The 17,794-nt window shown below is 37.5% G+C and overlaps 1 protein-coding gene across 1 annotated transcript; it reads right to left on the bottom strand.

Moving 5' to 3' along the window:
* Nucleotides 1-2,229: 2,229 nt before the first annotated feature.
* Nucleotides 2,230-17,133, bottom strand: LOC137254208 (uncharacterized). Its single transcript, XM_067791926.1, has 2 exons — nt 17,036-17,133; nt 2,230-3,199 (listed from the first exon to the last, which is right to left on the bottom strand). Exons 1-2 carry the CDS (start codon nt 17,131-17,133, stop codon nt 2,230-2,232), a joined length of 1,068 nt encoding a protein of 355 aa, XP_067648027.1.
* Nucleotides 17,134-17,794: the final 661 nt, after the last annotated feature.

Here is a 17,794-nt window from a genome sequence, read left to right as displayed (position 1 = left end):
AAATTACCTTCTTTTAAAAGTGGGCGGTACTACGCCCATTGTCAAAATTTTTACTAATTTTCTATTCTGCGTCATAAGTTCAACTCACCTACCAAGTTTCATCGCTTTATCCGTCTTTGGTAATGAATTATCGCACTTTTTCGGTTTTTCGAAATTTTCGATATCGAAAAAGTGGGCGTGGTTATAGTCCGATATTGTTCATTTTAAATAGCGATCTCAGTTGAGTACCCAGGAACCTACTTCATCAAGATACCTCAAAATTTACTGAAGTTATCGTGTTAACCGACAGACGGACGGACGGACGGACGGACACGGCTTAATCAAATTTTTTTTCGATACTGATGATTCTGATATATGGAAGTCTATATCTATCTCGATTCCTTTGTACCTGTACAACCAACCGTTATCCAGTCAAAGTTAATATACTCTGTGAGCTCTGCTCAAATGAGTATAAAAATTAACATTGAGTCGGAGTGGTAAAGCTAAATTAAAAACAAAAATATTTATTAATATCCCGCTTTAAAATCAGTGCGCGTAAGTGGGGATAATAGAAAAATAAAAACCAGCGGTAACAGAGAGCAGCCAATTTAGGGCTGAAGCCATATCTATTAATCTCATATGCTATATAATATAATTGGTAAGTTTGCCCTTTGAATTATTGCATAACATTCTCTTGACTTCATAGTGAAATTCCTTTAATATTACTTACTTACTTAATTGGCGCTTAACCGTCTAAACGGTTATGGCCGTCCAACAAGGCGCGCCAGTCGCTCCTTCGCTCCGCCAACCGGCGCCAATTGGTCACACCAAGGGAGTTTAAATCGTTTTCCACCTGGTCCTTCTAACGGAGTGGGGGGCGCCCTCTACCTCTGCTTCCATAGGTGGGTTCCGATAGAAACACTTTCTTGACCGGAGCATCATCTTTCATTCGCATAACATGGCCTAGCCAGCGCAGTCGCTGCGTTTTAATTCGCTGGACTATGTTGATGTCTGCGTATAGGTCGTACAGCTCATCATTAAATCTTCTTCGGTACTCGCCATCGCCAACGCTTAGAGGTCCATAAATCTTTGGAAGAACTTTTCTCTCGAACACTCCCAAAGCCGCTTCATCTGCCATTGTCATGGTCCATGCTTCTGGCCCATACAGCAGGACGGGTACGATAAGTGACTTGTAGAGTATGATTTTCGTTCGCCGAGAGAGGACTTTACTTTTCAATTGCCTACCTAGTCCAAAGTAGCATTTATTGGCAAGATTGATTCTTCGGTGGATTTCAGTGCTGATGTTGTTGGTAGTGTTGATGCTGGTTCCCAAATAAACGAAGTCTTTTACTATTTCGAAATTATGGCTGCCTACAGTAGCGTGGTTGCCAAGGCGCGTATGCCCTGACTCTTTGCTCGATGACAGCAGGTACTTAGTTTTGTCCTCATTCAACATCAAACCCATCTTTACCGCTTCTTTTTCCAGTTTGGAGTAAGCAGAACTAACAGCGCGGGTATTTAGGCCGATGATATCAATGTCATCAGCATATGCCAGTAATTGCACGCTCTTATAGTATATTGTTCCAATGCGGTTAAGTTCTGCAGCTAGTATAATTTTTTCCAGCATCAAATTAAAGAAATCGCACGATAGGGGGTCACCCTGTCTGAAACCTCGTTTAGTTTCGAACGGCTCGGAGAGGTCCTTCCAAATTCTGACTGAGCTGATGGTGTTGCTCAACGTCATTTTGCACAGTCGTATAAGTTTTGCGGGGAAACCAAATTCAGATATAGCGGCATATAGGCAGCTCCTTTTCGTGCTGTCGAAGGCGGCTTTAAAGTCGTCGAGGAGGTGATGTGTGTCGATTCTCTTTTCACGGGTTTTTTCCAAGATTTGGCGCATTGTGAAAATCTGGTCGATGGTAGATTTACCAGGTCTGAAGCCGCATTGATAAGGTCCAATCAGCCGGTTCACGGTGGGCTTCAATCTTTCGCACAATACACTTGAAAGGATCTTATATGCGATATTAAGAAGGCTGATTCCACGATAGTTGGTGCATTTTGCAGTATCCCCCTTCTTGTGGGCTTGGCAAAGAACATTTAGATTCCCACCGTCGGGCATGCGCTCTTCCGCCCATATTTTGCTAAGAAGCTGCTGCATGCGCCTTACCAACTCCTCGCCGCCGTACATGAATAGCTCCGCAGGCAATCCATCAGCGCCCACGGCCTTGTTGTTTTTCAATCTGGTTATTGCTATTCTAACTTCGTCATAATCGGGCGTGGGGACGTATCATCATCTATTGCGGGATCGGGTTCTTCATATCTGCGCGATGAATTACTGCCTCCTTGTAGGAGAGCAGGGAAGTGTTGCCTCCATAATTTAACCACTCTCTGGACATCAGTTACAAGGTCGCCGTTTTCTTTCCTACAGGAGTTTGCCCCGTTCTTAAAACCTTCCGTCTGTCGCCGTATTTTTTGGTAAAACTTTCGGGCGTTATTCCTGGTGGCTAGCAGCTCAAGCTCCTCGCACTTACGCCCTTCTGCTTCTGCTTTTTTTCTGAAAAGGCGTCTCGCTTCCTTTTTCAACTCACGATAGCGTTCACACATTCCTCTTGTCGCGCTCGCTTTTAACGTAGCCCTGTAGGCAGCGTCTTTTGTTTCGGGTACAACGCGACATTCTGCATCGTACCAGATGTTTTTTCGTGGCCGCCGGTAACCAATTTTTTCCTCGGCGGCAGTACGAAGTGCTTTGGAGATATGCTCCCACTGCTCCTGTATTCCTGCAGGATGAGTTGTGCTCTCAGAGAGCAGGTGTGAGAGTCGAGTTGCGAAATCATTGGCAGTCTGTTGTGATTGAAGCTTTTCGACGTCTAGCTTTCCTTGTGTTTTTTGTTCCTTGGTTTTAGCCGCGTTGAGGCGGGTGCGTATTTTGGCTGCAACGAGATAATGGTCCGAGTCGATGTCAGGTCCTCGGATCGTGCGCTCACCTAAAACACTGGAGGCATGCCGTCCGTCTATCACAACGTAATCGATCTGATTGCGAGTATTTCGATCAGGAGACAGCCATGTAGCTTGATTTATCTTTTTATGCATGAACCTCGTGCTGGATATGACCATGTTTTGAGCACCGGCAAAGTCAATCAGCCTCAGTCCGTTAGGAGAAGTTTCATTGTGTAGGCTGAACTTTCCGACTGTAGGGCCAAAAACACCTTCTTTGCCCACCCTGGCGTTAAAGTCGCCTAGCACGACTTTTTATATCATGACGGAGGCAGCGCTCGTACGTGCGTTCTAATTGTTCATAAAAAGTGTCTTTCACCTCATCGTCTTTCTCCTCTGTGGGCGCATGGGCGCAGATGAATGATATTGGCACGGATATTAGCATCACTAAGCTATACCATCACCTAGGCCATGCTAAGCAGTATTTACGTCGGTAATCAAATCAAGTATACACATATATAAGGCAGCCGAGAGAGATGTCACACACAGATGCATTTACTTATACGCCTATGTGTACTCGAGAGACTGTAAACCAGGGCCATTCAAAACTGAAAGTACATCTGTATTATTGAGAGCGCAATCGTCGCGATGATCGTGCGGGTGAATTGATTTTTCATTTAGTCGCTTACTAGCAAGCAACGAGCTAACAACAAGTATGTGTATAGCGCGTAATTTTTCATACATATTTTGATACCGATCTGCCCATACCCACCACTCATGTTGCTACGCCAAGTGCCAAGCAACGACTAACTCAATTAACGACGACAGAGCGAATCATATGCGTGTGAATTGAGAGGGCACAATTGTGCTATGAAATGAATTGCCCTGCTGTAAACTACAAACATTCACATCAATAATTCAATCATTATGTATCTACATAAACGAATAAATAAGTGCGTCTACACAAATGTACGTATACGAGCAGCGGAGCGGCAATGCACAAACACATGCATATATCTTATCTGAGTTGTCAAAAGAGAGGGCAATAATTTGTGCACGTAGTTGTGGCTGGCGATTTTGTAGCCGAAACTAACTAGTAAGTTCTGGAATGGAAAAGCCTAGAAGTATGCAATTAGAAATCAAAAAGTATAAAAGGCGCGACAGTAAAGGGGAAGAGTTTGAGTTTTATTTGAGCTGTCAAGCAGTTTTGATTAAGACGATATCTAGCGAGCAATAGAAGTATTATTTTGAAAGTCAATCAGTTTGGTTATTGAGCAAGCTATTCGTTACACAGTTTGAGTGTTATTGTGAAATACTTGAATAAAGGCCATTTTGCTTTATTACATATTGGAGTTATTTATTCAACAGTTTAGTGGTTCGAACTTAGTAGAAGGGCAAATAAGAGGATTTGCATCAAATTCGTTACAATATGTTAAAAAATTTTGCTTTTATTCGGATAGCGGCGAGACGCTCGTCCACAGGCGTGAACGCCAGTACTTGGCGACAAAGTCTCTCTCCAACCACGAATCCGACGACCAAACTGCGCTTATTCGTATGGCCACTCCAATAGATGTTACAATTTTTGATCTTCTTTCTTCCTTGCTTCGTCCAACGCATTTCTTGGATGGCGGTAATGTCAGATTTTGCTTTGACGAGGACATCAACCAGCCGGGCAGCTGCACCAATCCCATTCAGGGAGCGGACGTTCCAGGTACATGCCCTCAATTCATTGTCCTTCAAACGTTTGCCATGGTCGTCATCAATAGAGAGTGTATTTATCCGAGGCTTGTTGTTATATTTCATTGGAGTATGGTTTTACCTGGCGGGTCCCAAGCCCATACCATCGGACTGAGGATGCAATGCAGTTGTCCGTGTTTTTCGAATGCCCAACTTCTTGCACATTTCTTGGAACACAGCTGATTCAAAATTCCTGCCTTGGTCAGAATGTAACTCCATTGGTACACCATACCTTGCAACCCATTCGTTTTTAACCACTTCTGCTACTGTTTCTGCTTCTTGGTATAATTATTCTCTTATAATTAAAAAAAAAAAAAAAACAAAAAAAAATGCCATTACTCTCTTGCTAAATCTGTGGTGTGTTATCTTTCCACAGATTTACTTCAATTCACCGACCAATTTTTGTATCATCGTGCTTGTGGGTCGTGTGTGCGGGCCACAAGCACCCCTTCCCTGTCCTCTTGCATTTCGCCTCCGCATGGAAAAGTGTCCAAAATTCTCAAGAATCGCTGTACAGCAATTACGCTACAAGGGTTCACATAGGCATTATAGAAAATTTCACCTATAAAAAGAAATCCCTCATCGATTGGATTTTCTAAAAACCCCACAAATCGAAATTTAAATAAAAAAATATAGTTAACCAAAAGGAAAATGCATGCGGAGATCAAACTCGAACAAAAATAAAAAAAAGAAGAAGAATTAAGCCTTAGAATTATATAGAAGTTTGATAAAATGTTGTAAATCGAACCAAGTTTGATGTGTTAATCAAAGACGAAAAAAAGAAAACCCCAAATAATTTGTTAAATAATAATGTAAAATGACCCAATGTTAGACTAGAACAAAATTAGTTCTTTTTAGTTGATACCTACTATAAAAATTGGTAACATAATAATTGAATTGGTCATATTCATTAACTTTAAGTAATTACCAAGCACAGACTGTGTGGCTAAGCTACAGCATTATATTACTTGCTTGTTGTTGTTGGTGTACAACAAACTCTCAAACATGTACAAGATGAAATAAATTTAACTAAAGAAAAAGCAGTGAACATGTTTGAGAGTGGGTTGTATGAAGTGGTTTGAAGCCAACCTTGTTTTTGTATTGAAATTGTGTATTTGCTATTATAAACATGGTTGCCGTAGGTTAATAATTATTTTTTTGGTTTAAGTGATTTATTTTTTTTCTTAGCTTGAGACTCTTTCTTTGAATTTTCATTTAGCCAGCGAGAAGGCCTTCGAAGCTAGGAAAGATGCTCCAATGTTGAGTTATATTCCCTGACCATATACTTGTATACATATGTACCTATAATTATATTATTATATAATATTGCTAATATTTACTCTAATACTTATATACATATAATTTTTATATATTTTTTTACGCCTGTACGTACATATGTATGTACGTATGTATATTTGCTCAACCTTAGTTGAGTTGGGCTTATTATACCTTTCATGAAAATGAAATGGTATATTAATTTCGTCACGAAACCGAAAATTGTAAGTCCTTAAAGGAAAATAGATAGACCCACCATTAAGTATACCGAAATAATCAGGTTGAAGAGCTGAGTTGATTTAGCCATGTCCGTCTGTCCGTCTGTACGTCTGTCCGTCTGTCTGTTTGTATGCAAACTAGTCCCTCAATTTTTGAGATATCTTGATAAAATTTGGTGAGCGGGTGTATTTGGGTGTCCGATTAGACATTTGTCGGAACCAACCGGATCGGACGGATCCTCCATACAACCGATTTTTCAGAAAAAGAGGATTTTTGTAATATCTTACCTAATTTAACAGATTGAAGCTTCAAACTTCACCATATACTTTCGTATATTGCACATATTGTTGCCTGAAAAAATTGATGAGATCGGTCGTATATATAGTATATATCCCCCACAACCGATTGTTCAGATAAGGAACTTTTCGTAATTACTGCCCCATTTTAAGAGCTAGAGGCTTCAAATTTCACCGAATACTTACGTATATAGCATATATTGTTGTCTGAAAAAATCATAAAGATCGGTGGTATATATAGTATATATATGGTGGTATATATAGTATATATATATAGTATATATATATATATTTTCGCAAATTTTAGCCCCATTTTAACAGCTAGAAGCTTCAAATTTCACCGAATACTTACGTATATAGCATATATTGTTGTCTGAAAAAATCATAGAGATCGGTTGTATATATAGTATATATCTCATACAACCGATTGTTCAGATAAGAAACTTTTCGCAATTTCTACCCCATTTTAACAGCTATAAGCTTCAAATTTCACCGATTGCTTACGTATATAGCATATATTGTTGTCTGAAAAAATCATAGAGATCGGTTGTATATATAGTATATATCTCATACAACCGATTGTTCAGATAAGAAACTTTTCGCAATTTCTACCCCATTTTAACAGCTATAAGCTTCAAATTTCACCGATTGCTTACGTATATAGCATATATTGTTGTCTGAAAAAATCATAGAGATCGGTTGTATATATAGTATATATCTCATACAACCGATTGTTCAGATAAGAAACTTTTCGCAATTTCTACCCCATTTTAACAGCTAGAAGCTTCAAATTTCACCAAATGCTTAAGTATATAGCATATATTGTTGTCTGAAAAAATCACAGAGATCGGTTGTATATATAGTATATATCTCATACAACCGATTGTTCAGATAAGAAACTTTGCGCAATTTCTGCCCCGTTTTAACAGCTAGAAGCTTCAAATTTCACAAAATGCTTACGTATATAGCATATAATGTTGTCTGAAAAAATCATAGAGATCGGTGGTATATATATTATATACTTCATATAAACTCTCATTTTTGCCCCTTTTTACGGCTAGAAGCTTCAAAATTCATCAAATTTCATCAAATATTTACGTTTACGTCATATATTTTTGAAATACGTGATTCGTAGTCATTGTTTTTACATGCAGACCACAAAAAACGTGAAGCTTTGCATCCTCACACAGATTACCTACCTATTTTTTATTTTATATTTATCTTAAAAATCGTTTAGATATGTTCAAATTTCACTAAATGCTTACGTGTATATCATATATTGTTGTCTGAGAAAATCATAGATACCGGTGGTATATATAGTATATATCCCATACTACCGATTGTTCAGATAAGAAACTTTGCGCAATTTCTTCCCCATTTTAACAGCTAGAAGCTTCAACTTTCACCAAATGCTTACGTGTATAGCATATATTGTTGTCTGAAAAAATCATTGAGATCGATGGTATATATAGTATATATCTCATACAACCGATTGTTCAGTTAAGAAACTTTGCGCAATTTCTGCCCCTTTTTAACAACTAGACGCTTCAAATTTCACCATATGCTTACGTATATAGCATATATTGTTGTCTGAAAAAATCATAGAGATCGGTGGTATATATATTATATACTTCATATAAACTGTCATTTTTGCCCCTTTTTTACGGCTAGAAGCTTCAAAATTCATCAAATTTCATCAAATAGTTACGTTTACGTCATATATTTTTGAAATACGTGATTCGTAGTCATAGTTTTTACATGCAGACCACAAAAAACGTGAAGCTTTGCATCCTCACACAGATTACCTACCTATTTTTTATTTTATATTTATCTTAAAAATTGTTTAGATATGTTCAAATTTCACTAAATGCTTACGTGTATAGCATATATTGTTGTCTGAGAAAATCATAGATACCGGTGGTATATATAGTATATATCCCATACAACCGATTGTTCAGCTAAGAAACTTTGCGCAATTTCTTCCCCATTTTAACAGCTAGAAGCTTCAAATTTCACCAAATGCTTACGTGTATAGCATATATTGTTGTCTGAAAAAATCATAGAGATCGGTGGTATATATATTATATACCCCATATAAACTCAATTTTTGTCCCCTTTTTACGGCTAGAAGCTTCAAAATTCATCAAATTTCATCAAATAGTTACGTTTACGTCATATATTGTTGAAATACGTGATTCGCAGTCATAGTTTTTACACGCAGACCACAAAAAACCAGAAACTTTGCATCCTCACACAAAGTACCTACCTGTTTTTTATTTTATATTTATCTTAAAAATCGTTAAGGTATGCAGATCTGTTCACTATATATTTCTTATCTTATACATCCGATTATTCGGAGATTACGAACGGGATAAGATTATTGTTCAGCCCCATTCATGAAAGGTATGAAGTCTTCGGCACAGCCGAAGACAGTCCCGTTCTTACTTGTTTTTAAATTAAGGTTCGCTAATTTTTTTGTTGTTATAGTTTTGCTTTCCTCTTTCATACCTAAATATGTACGTAGCACCGTGCAGATGTACATTTAAAAAAGTTTCGCACATATAAATTAATATTAAAATTTAAAGATACACGTGAGTGTTTGCGGGACTAATTATAGTTCGACCATATTGTAATTTTTTTTGAAAGTTCCTATAAAGCTAATTTTAGCAAAATATATACATACATAAAATTTTCTGAGTCTGAGTAGGATGACTGACTTAAGGTAACCTTTGTAGATATAAGAATGGATTGATTTTGTATGAATAATAATTAAATAATTATGGGTAACTAATTGCTTTTTTATTTGGTTTGAGACATGGGGTGTTGAAGGTAATGTATTTGGGGCCTCAATAACATCGAAGAGTCCAATGGTAGGGCGGGTTCAGAGGCAGCCACCACATCTCCCTAAATAAGCTGCCTGGCATAGGAAGTAATGGTGAAGGGTCATATTAGTGAAGTGTGGCAAGCAAATGCAATTTTTCGGTTATCAATTTCTTTTGGTTTTCTTTTATTGTTTATGAAAGTCCATGTGTGCAAATATAAATTATCCTGTTTAGCCATGGACTGAGGGGGGCAATGCGTTGTATTGATCGCGTTATCGAATACCACGAAGCTGAAGCTCCGGGCCTAAACGCCAGTGCACATTCCGTGCTCAATGCACCTTGCCACATGCATTGCTTCTCTATCGTCTTAGACTGTGATTACAGTTTACAGATTACAGTACACTCGGTAAATGGTATCACAACAAGTTGAATAAAGTTCAACCTTGCTACTTTTTTTGATTACATAAACTTTTGTTGCTTATTTCAGCTTAAACGGCTGATATGGCAAGGTTAAACTTTGGCCAACTTTGACTGGAGTTTAAACTTGCACTGAAAAACCGGTCCTTACCCTTTTATTAGTTCCAATACTTTAACATTTTTACTGGGGATGTATTTTGGGCCCGGATTTTCAAGCCACGTTTCAGTTAACTAGAGTTTAAACCGACTCTTTGGCCCCTTAAATTGCGATGAGCAGTAAAATTTTATGAAAACGACCATAGCGGCAGATTTATATTGGGATTAATTTTAACAACAAAAAAGGCGTGGTTAAATTCTAGTCTAGTTTTACTGTAGTTTAAACTCGAAATTAAAATTCGGACCTTAAAATATCATACAAAAAAGAAAAATCTGTTGATTAACGCCTTTGTGAATGAAACTGACTATATTTGGGCTGACTTTATCACGAACAAGTAAGGGTGTCTAAGTTCGGGTGTAATCGAACATTATATACTCAGCGTGAGCTTCAATTGTACATATCATTTCAGATAAATTACTTTTCTACATAACACGTGGCACCGCCCGTTAAAAAAAATGTCTCCCCATTTCCTCTTACAATAAATCTTGGTAAGTGAAATATCATTGATTCAAAACAATTTTTTGCTAAGTTATAGCTTCTTATTCTAGCCTAAGTTGCCGTGTACACAATTTAATTACGATATGTTAATTTTTCTTCGAGTTATGGCTCCCGAAACATAGGAAATTGCTTAGTCATAAAAGGGGCGGTGCCGCATCCATTTTCAAAAATTTTAGTGTTATAATTCAATTTAGAAAGTAAAATTCTATTGGTACAAAGCTCTTTTTTGCTAAGATATAGCTTATTATTTTCGTCTACGACCCTTTTAAAAATCTTTTATATAAAAGTGGGCGTGGTCATTAACCGATCTCGTCCATTTCTTCTAGAAATATTTCCTGCTATAGGGAAAATTTGTGTACACAATTTTATTAGGTTAGGTTAGGTTGAACTGGCCTGTCCATGAGGGCTTCGCATAGAGTGAATAAGTCCGGAGTGTTACCAGAAGTTTGTTTTAACGACCAAACTGAAAAACCCTATCAAAAACCAGGACCTATGTTATAAAATAACTCCGTCCTCTTGGCAAATACAAAAAGCTTCCTAGGATTTAAACTACTTTCTGCTTCTATATCTGATAGCTATATCACTTCTAATAGCTGGAGTCTTATCCTGGCAAGCGCAGGGCTAGAGCACAGAACGTGCTCTATCGTTTCCTCCTCTAGCCCGTACTTCCTACATCTGCTATCACTGACCAGGCTTAATTTAAAGGCATGTGACGCCAGAAGGCAGTGTCCAGTCAGAATACCCCTCATTAGTCTAAAGTCCTCTCTTTTTAATGATAGAAGCAACTTTGTTAGTCTAATGTTGTAAGATCTGCACATAATCTTCAACACCTTACAGCCCCGCGCTTGAACCCCAGCCTTTCCTGCTTGAGCGATCACGTGCACCTCACGCCTTCGCTTAATTTCGCCCAGTCTAATTCCGGCAGCCTGTAGGATCTGTTTATTTCCGGATCAGCACAATATACCGCAGACCCTACTCCTTCCACTACTTTGGAACCATCTGTGTACACATGTATCGCCTCGTCCGCCATTTGAGCACCCTTACGCCAACCGTCCACCTCTATTGTGGCCTTAAGTTTGCCCTCGAAGCGCAGACACGGAATCAGGTAGTCTGTTCGTCTTGTGATTGATGACGCTATACTACTATGGCCGTATGGTCGGCGCTCAAGCTGCCCCGAGGCACCGAGCCTGGTTGCAGTTGTTAACGCTACCAGGTCTACAAGTGGAATGTGCAGAATGGCATACGTAAATGGCGTAATGCTAAGCATTGATAGTCTGCATACCACCTCTAATTTTTTGAGGTAGGTTGCTTTTTGTGTGGCTTTCCACCAAACAAGAAGTTCATAGTATAGGATAGGACTTACAATCGCTGTAAAACGCCAATGAGAAAGAGAGGGCAATAAGCCCCACGTCACCCCAGCATTCTTTTACATGGATTAAATGCCGTTGAAGCCTTCTTCATCCTCTACACCGCGTTGAGCTTCCATGACAGCTTACTGTCTGGGATGATTCCTAGATACTTTATTACGATCCGTTAATTTTTCTTCGAGTTATGGCTCCCGAAACATAGAAAATTTCTTAGTCATAAAAGGGGCCGTGCCACGCCCGTTTTTTTAAATTTGAAGTTTTTCCTATTTATTGTTATAAATCCACTTGGGAAATGAAATACCATTGACATCAAGCTCTTTTTTGCAAAGACATAGCTTATATTATTCGTCCACGGCCCTTTTGAAAATATTTTATATAAAAGTGGGCGTGGTCCTTAACTGATATCGTTAATTTTTCTTCAAAGTATTCCTTATAGTAAATTCAACCTCTCTGCCGAATTTTGTTACGATAGGTTTAACGGTTTTTGGTTTGTGATTAATAATATTTGTAAAATTGATTTCATCACAAGTGGGCGGTGCCACACCCATTTAAAAAATTTTTTCAAATTTTTATCAAGAGTCTCAATATCAGTCAACAAGTCAAATTTCAACATTCTAGGTGCATTATTTACTAAATAATCGGGTTTTTTTGTGTTTTACAAAATGTTATATATATAAAAAGTAGGCGTGGTTATCATCCGATTTTCAATACCAATATTTTGGGTCCAGATAAGCTCGTGTACCAAATTTGGTGAAGATATCTCAATATTTACTCAAGTTATCGTGTTAAGGGGCGGACGGACTGACGGACGGCATGGCTCCATCCAATTTTTTTTCGATACTGATGAATTTGATATCTATCTAGGAAGTCTATATCTATCTCGATACCTTTATACCTGTACAACCAACCGTTATCCAATCAAAGATAATATACTCTGTGTGCAAAGCACGCAAGAGTTACTCTTAAACGAAAGTTTAAAAAAATTATAGTTTCCTAATAACAATTATAATAGCCGTGTTTTTTTTTTACACTCGTATACGTTTACGTTTGCGCGTAAAAAAACGCTTATCCTCGCTTAGATAATGCTTAGGAGACCCATCTAGCGGTAGTGGTTAAACAACTAGCTGCAGCACAGGGTGTACCGAAAAGCACACACACAACCCTCTGATGGCCATAATGTATAACATATAGCTGAATCAGTTGCGATAAATTGTGAACACGCACCATTTTAAGAGGTGATACATAGAATTAGTGTCGAAGTGAAACATAGACACATATTTCAGTTACATCTGAGTATAATGCGTATTGAAATTTAGTAGTACTAATTTTATGCACAGCAATTTCAGAGGTGTATTTAAAGTTTGACGCTTAGCAGTCCTTAAAAAGTTTAAGCGTAAACGTCTATAGATGTAAAAAAAACACAGCTAATAACTCGGTGTGATATACCTCCGAAAAGATTCAGGCCTAACTTCTCTTTCAATTTTAGTCGTACTATTTTTTAATTTTCCCTACATAGGTTAGCCGAGTCCTTACGGCATCTGCAAGTAAAACCAACTTTTTCTGAGAAGATTTCCTTGGCAGAAATACAAAGGATGTTGAAACTTCCGCCATTAATAAAAATAAAAGAATTCTTGTGCGATTTTTCTCCGAGGAGATTTAGGCCGAGCTACTCTTCCCATTTGCATTCTTTAATAAAAAACAAAAAAAAAACAAATAAATACGTGGCGCAATTTACCTCCGAAAATATTTAGGCCGATCTTCTTTTCCAGTTTGCGTCGTGCTCATTTTTAATTTATCCTACAAATTTGTGGGACGGAACACACAACGTGCACGACCGCTTCTGCCTGCAGATCGCACTTCCTACACCTGTTGTTGCTGATGATCCCTACTGATACCTAATTAAGCATATGACGCCAGAAGGCATATAGTATATATAATATAGTATATAGGCCAGAAGGTTAGTATGCCCATCGTGAGCCTTAAGTCTTCTCTCTTCAGAGATATGAGCGACTTTTTGTGAGTTTAATATCCTAGACTTTGCACATGATCTTAGAAATTTAGCTTAAGCTCGCTTTCTCCAGAGTTTCTGATGCTTTCTACACGGCTATAATTTCTGCTTGAAAGACGCTGCAGTAATCTGGCAGCCTGTAGGAACTATGTAGGTATTTCTGGATCGTCGCAGTAAACAGCCGACCCGACCCCTTCCATTAATTCGGAACCATCCGTATACACGTGTATAGCATGTTCTGCCATTTCTGCACCCCGGCACGAACTCTCCGGACCAATTGTGGCCTCAAGATCTCTTTCTAGGCTCAGGCGATATAATGCTATGGCCATATGGCTGCTCCGAGGCCTTAATGCTTGTGGCTAACGGGATGTTTTTGGCCATTAGGTCTGCAGGTGGGATGTGTAGAATGGCGTGCAATGCTTCTGTTCGGGCAGTTTTTAGGGCTCCCGTTATCCTAATCACTGATACTCTGCATACCTCCTCAAGTTTTTTGGTATACGTAATTTTTTGTGAACTCCATGGTAAAGTATGGGTTTCACAATTGCCGTACATACCCAATGAGAGAGTTTGGGTGATGAACATGCATCTTAGCATCTCCTTGCATGCATACAGTGCCGCCGATGCTTTCTTCGTTCTCTCTTCCACAACAACTTAATATCTAGTACAACTCCTAGGTACTGCTATATTTTTCGTGTAGGGTTCAGAAAACAGCGCCGAGTGTTTCGCATGTGAATCAGATTCAAGTATTCGCTGACAATGCTACACTCTCAGTCGACATGTACTGCATTATTTTTTCACCATACTAACATCGAGATACACCTCAAAAGCAGCGAATCTTCCTTGGTGTTGTATGATTATTTTGTGGGGATTTCAATTTTTGAAGGAAATTAGCAGTCCATCATTCTCATTATTATTAAATATATAAATTAAAACAACTTTCCAATTTGCTGCTCGAAGTGAAAAGTTTAGAAGAAAAGGTCGATAAATCAGTATAAATTAAAACAAAATAAAATGAAGCGAGCTGAAATTTGTTGTATACGTATAATGACCAATATCCCAGTGATAAAAGCACTTTTAGTATTAATAATAGAGTTTTTAAATACATACATTTATATATTTAACGCATGTTTTTGTTATCAATTTTGAATACGTCGAAATGTTTAGTTACATAATATGTACTACATTTTAGTGAGCCATACAGAACGTTTTCTATTGGTTTAAACAATGAAACAGCAAAACCGTATCCTTTTAATCATCATAAGCAAAAAAACAAAACTCAGCGAGTTCAATTTTTTGCTTAAACTCGAAGTCTTCTGTGTGCGGATATAACAATAATCTAAGCCTTTTCAAATTTTAGAAAATTTAATAGGTAGGCTAATCGCGGGCTATCACTTGCATACAGTGTTTTCCTACCTACTAGCGAAAGTAATTATTGCAAACATACAACTTATGTCTATTATTACCTATGAATATATAACATGGGCCAGTAAAATGCGGTTATCGGGCAAGGCTTACTAAGCTCAAACGAATTCTTTACGGAATTTCCAAAATTACTCCTTATTTCAATGAACTGACCCAAATATTAAGCTGCTTTTGACATCTTCAACTTGTTAAATCTTATTTTAACTTACTTAATAAAAGTTAGCTTAAAGCAGCGCACTCTGAAAATTGGAATCACCTCAAATGGAACGTCCAACACCAAAAATGTTTCGCTGTTTTTAGAAGGCAGGCTTTTTAGATGGCGTTCGAGGTGTATGACGATGCTAACGTGGTGAAAGCACCCATGATTCATACAACGACAAAATGTTGCATTTCGTTCATATACTCACATATTTCAAATAACAATATCTAAGAATGATTTCTTCTTATTCGTAAAACTCGAAATACAGTTATCCGTTGAACTTGTTTAAGCAAACAAAACACCTACTTATATGGATATGCCTTTTTTTGTAACCTTGAGCACTAAATGCTAATCTAAAAAATAAAAAACTAAAAAAATATCCTTACAAACATCATTATAAGAAAGCTATTAGCGGCGGTTTTGCATCCAGTGGCGTAGTTAGGGGGGACAAGGGTGGCATCTTGCCAAATTGTCTGCAAAGTAGAACTTCCTGGATAATTTTTATTTTTATTATAACTGATTTCTGGAAAAATTGTTCTATACTAAAAAATACACTAATATATCCGGAACACTTGAGACAGGTTCTGGAATAATTGAAAGCATATTGTAAGGAGATATTCACCATACCTCGATTCATATAAACAAGCCCTTAGCTTAAAGTTTAGTTCTAATACAAATGCATCTGGCAGCGCTGTTGAGTTGACAACACAGATGCATTGCAGCCAATATGAAGGCATAGAAAAACGATAGAAAAAAAGAGAAATGAAGCGGCCATTATAATTTGACCGGCTTCGAGAACGTACGCGATTAATTGTTAATTGTAAAATGAAGTAAATTATAATTTAAACAACTCAAGTTTTTATTGTTTGATGTGTTGGAGGATAAGACCCCTTAGAGCATAGGTATAACGGAGTGATGGCTACAATTAGGAGGCGGCGCCCTCCTCGATGGATACAGGTGTGCAGGCAACACGACGCGCATGAAATGTTGATTTTTATCTGGCGGAGATGCGGTGAGTGTGAAAATTAGAAGAAAAGTTCCAATATGCCGACCGTGCATCGGAGGATTGCAGGTGGTGAGTGGAGAATTTTTTTGGATGTGTTCAGCTTTGCCATAGCAGTGGAAATATAAAGTGCGTGTGTTGAGGAATAAAATTTAATAAAAACACAATTTTATAAATCAAAATTTAACAAAACTGCAATACAATTTTCTAAATCAAAATTTAGCAAAACTAAAATACAATTTTCTAAATCAAAATTTAAAAAAGCTAAAATACAATTTTCTAAAAAAAAATTTTACAAAACTACAATACAATTTTCTAAATCAAAATTTAACAAAACTAAAACACAATTTTCTAAATCAAAATTTAACAAAACTAAACTAAAATTGTCTAAATCAAAATTTAACAAAACTACAATACAATTTTCTAAATCGAAATTTGACAAAACTACAATTTTAATAAAATTAAACTAAACGTACAAAATCTTATCGACAAAATTAATAACGCTATAAAATAAAAAGTAATAAAAATTCTAAAAATCCACAGTACAAAAATTAATTACGGCGGAAATAATAAACTAACTAACAAATTATAACCAAAATTTTAATAAGAACAGAGGTAACAACAAATTCTACAAACTAGTAAGATCATAATATATAATAACAAAGAGATAATAATTGATAAAATCAAAAAAAAAAAGTTAACTTTCGTAAAACCAGCGTGCCTGCACATAACGGCACTCGCACTCGAACCATGCCACGCATAACGGAACCCAAAAATAACGCCACACAATATAACGCCATTTTCCACCACCACCAGCATCAACGCTCAAAGCCCCGACTTCAATTGCCAAGTCTGAAGTTCTTTCATATTTACAAACGCAACATCTTGGTTGATTGTGGCGATGTTATTGGAATGCATAAGCTTGTGTTAAGCGCATCTTTATGAAAAATGTCATTGTGTCACGGCCTTCAGCGGCGAACATCAGCGGTCAGCGTCATAATAGCGGCAGCGAACATGGCAGCATCAAATATGATCGAAAATATAGATGGTGCAGGCGCAAACTTCGGTGGAAAGCAGCGGAGCGTAACAAAATTCTAGTAGGTCACTTTCACCACACCAAAAACTTTCACACAATCTTTAACATAATTTAAGCACAGAAATACACTGATTGGAGTTTTAGAGAGTAAAAGTTAAAATTCTGAACACATTAGCTGAATAAAAAGTGCACAAATAATTGTTAAATAACAAATACAGACAGTGGTAGTTTAACAAATTCTGCTGTGGTAAGTGGTGAATGCCACCTACTAGAATTTTGTGAAGCTTGCTTCACACGATTTTTCGTCCCTGCAACATCTTTATTTTCGATAATATTTGGCAGCATTAACATCGCAGCAACAGCAGAAGAATCAGCAATGATCCCGGTGGTACCTTGGAAGAAGCAGCATTTAAGTACAATACATA

The sequence above is a fragment of the Eurosta solidaginis genome, chromosome 5 (genome assembly GCF_040869045.1).
Source record: "Eurosta solidaginis isolate ZX-2024a chromosome 5, ASM4086904v1, whole genome shotgun sequence".
Taxonomy (NCBI): Eukaryota; Metazoa; Arthropoda; class Insecta; order Diptera; family Tephritidae; genus Eurosta; species Eurosta solidaginis.
This window is presented reverse-complemented; position numbering and strand designations above follow the sequence as displayed.

Coding starts and splice junctions, on each gene's coding strand:
- LOC137254208 (XM_067791926.1), bottom strand. CDS start 17,133: ATGGCGTTATATTGTGTGGCGTTATTTTTGGGTTCCGTTATGCGTGGC. Junction 3,200..17,035: donor GGCACGCTGGTTTTACGAAA/GTTAACTTTTTT, acceptor CTTTAACGCCAG/GGTGGGCAAAGAAGGTGTTT.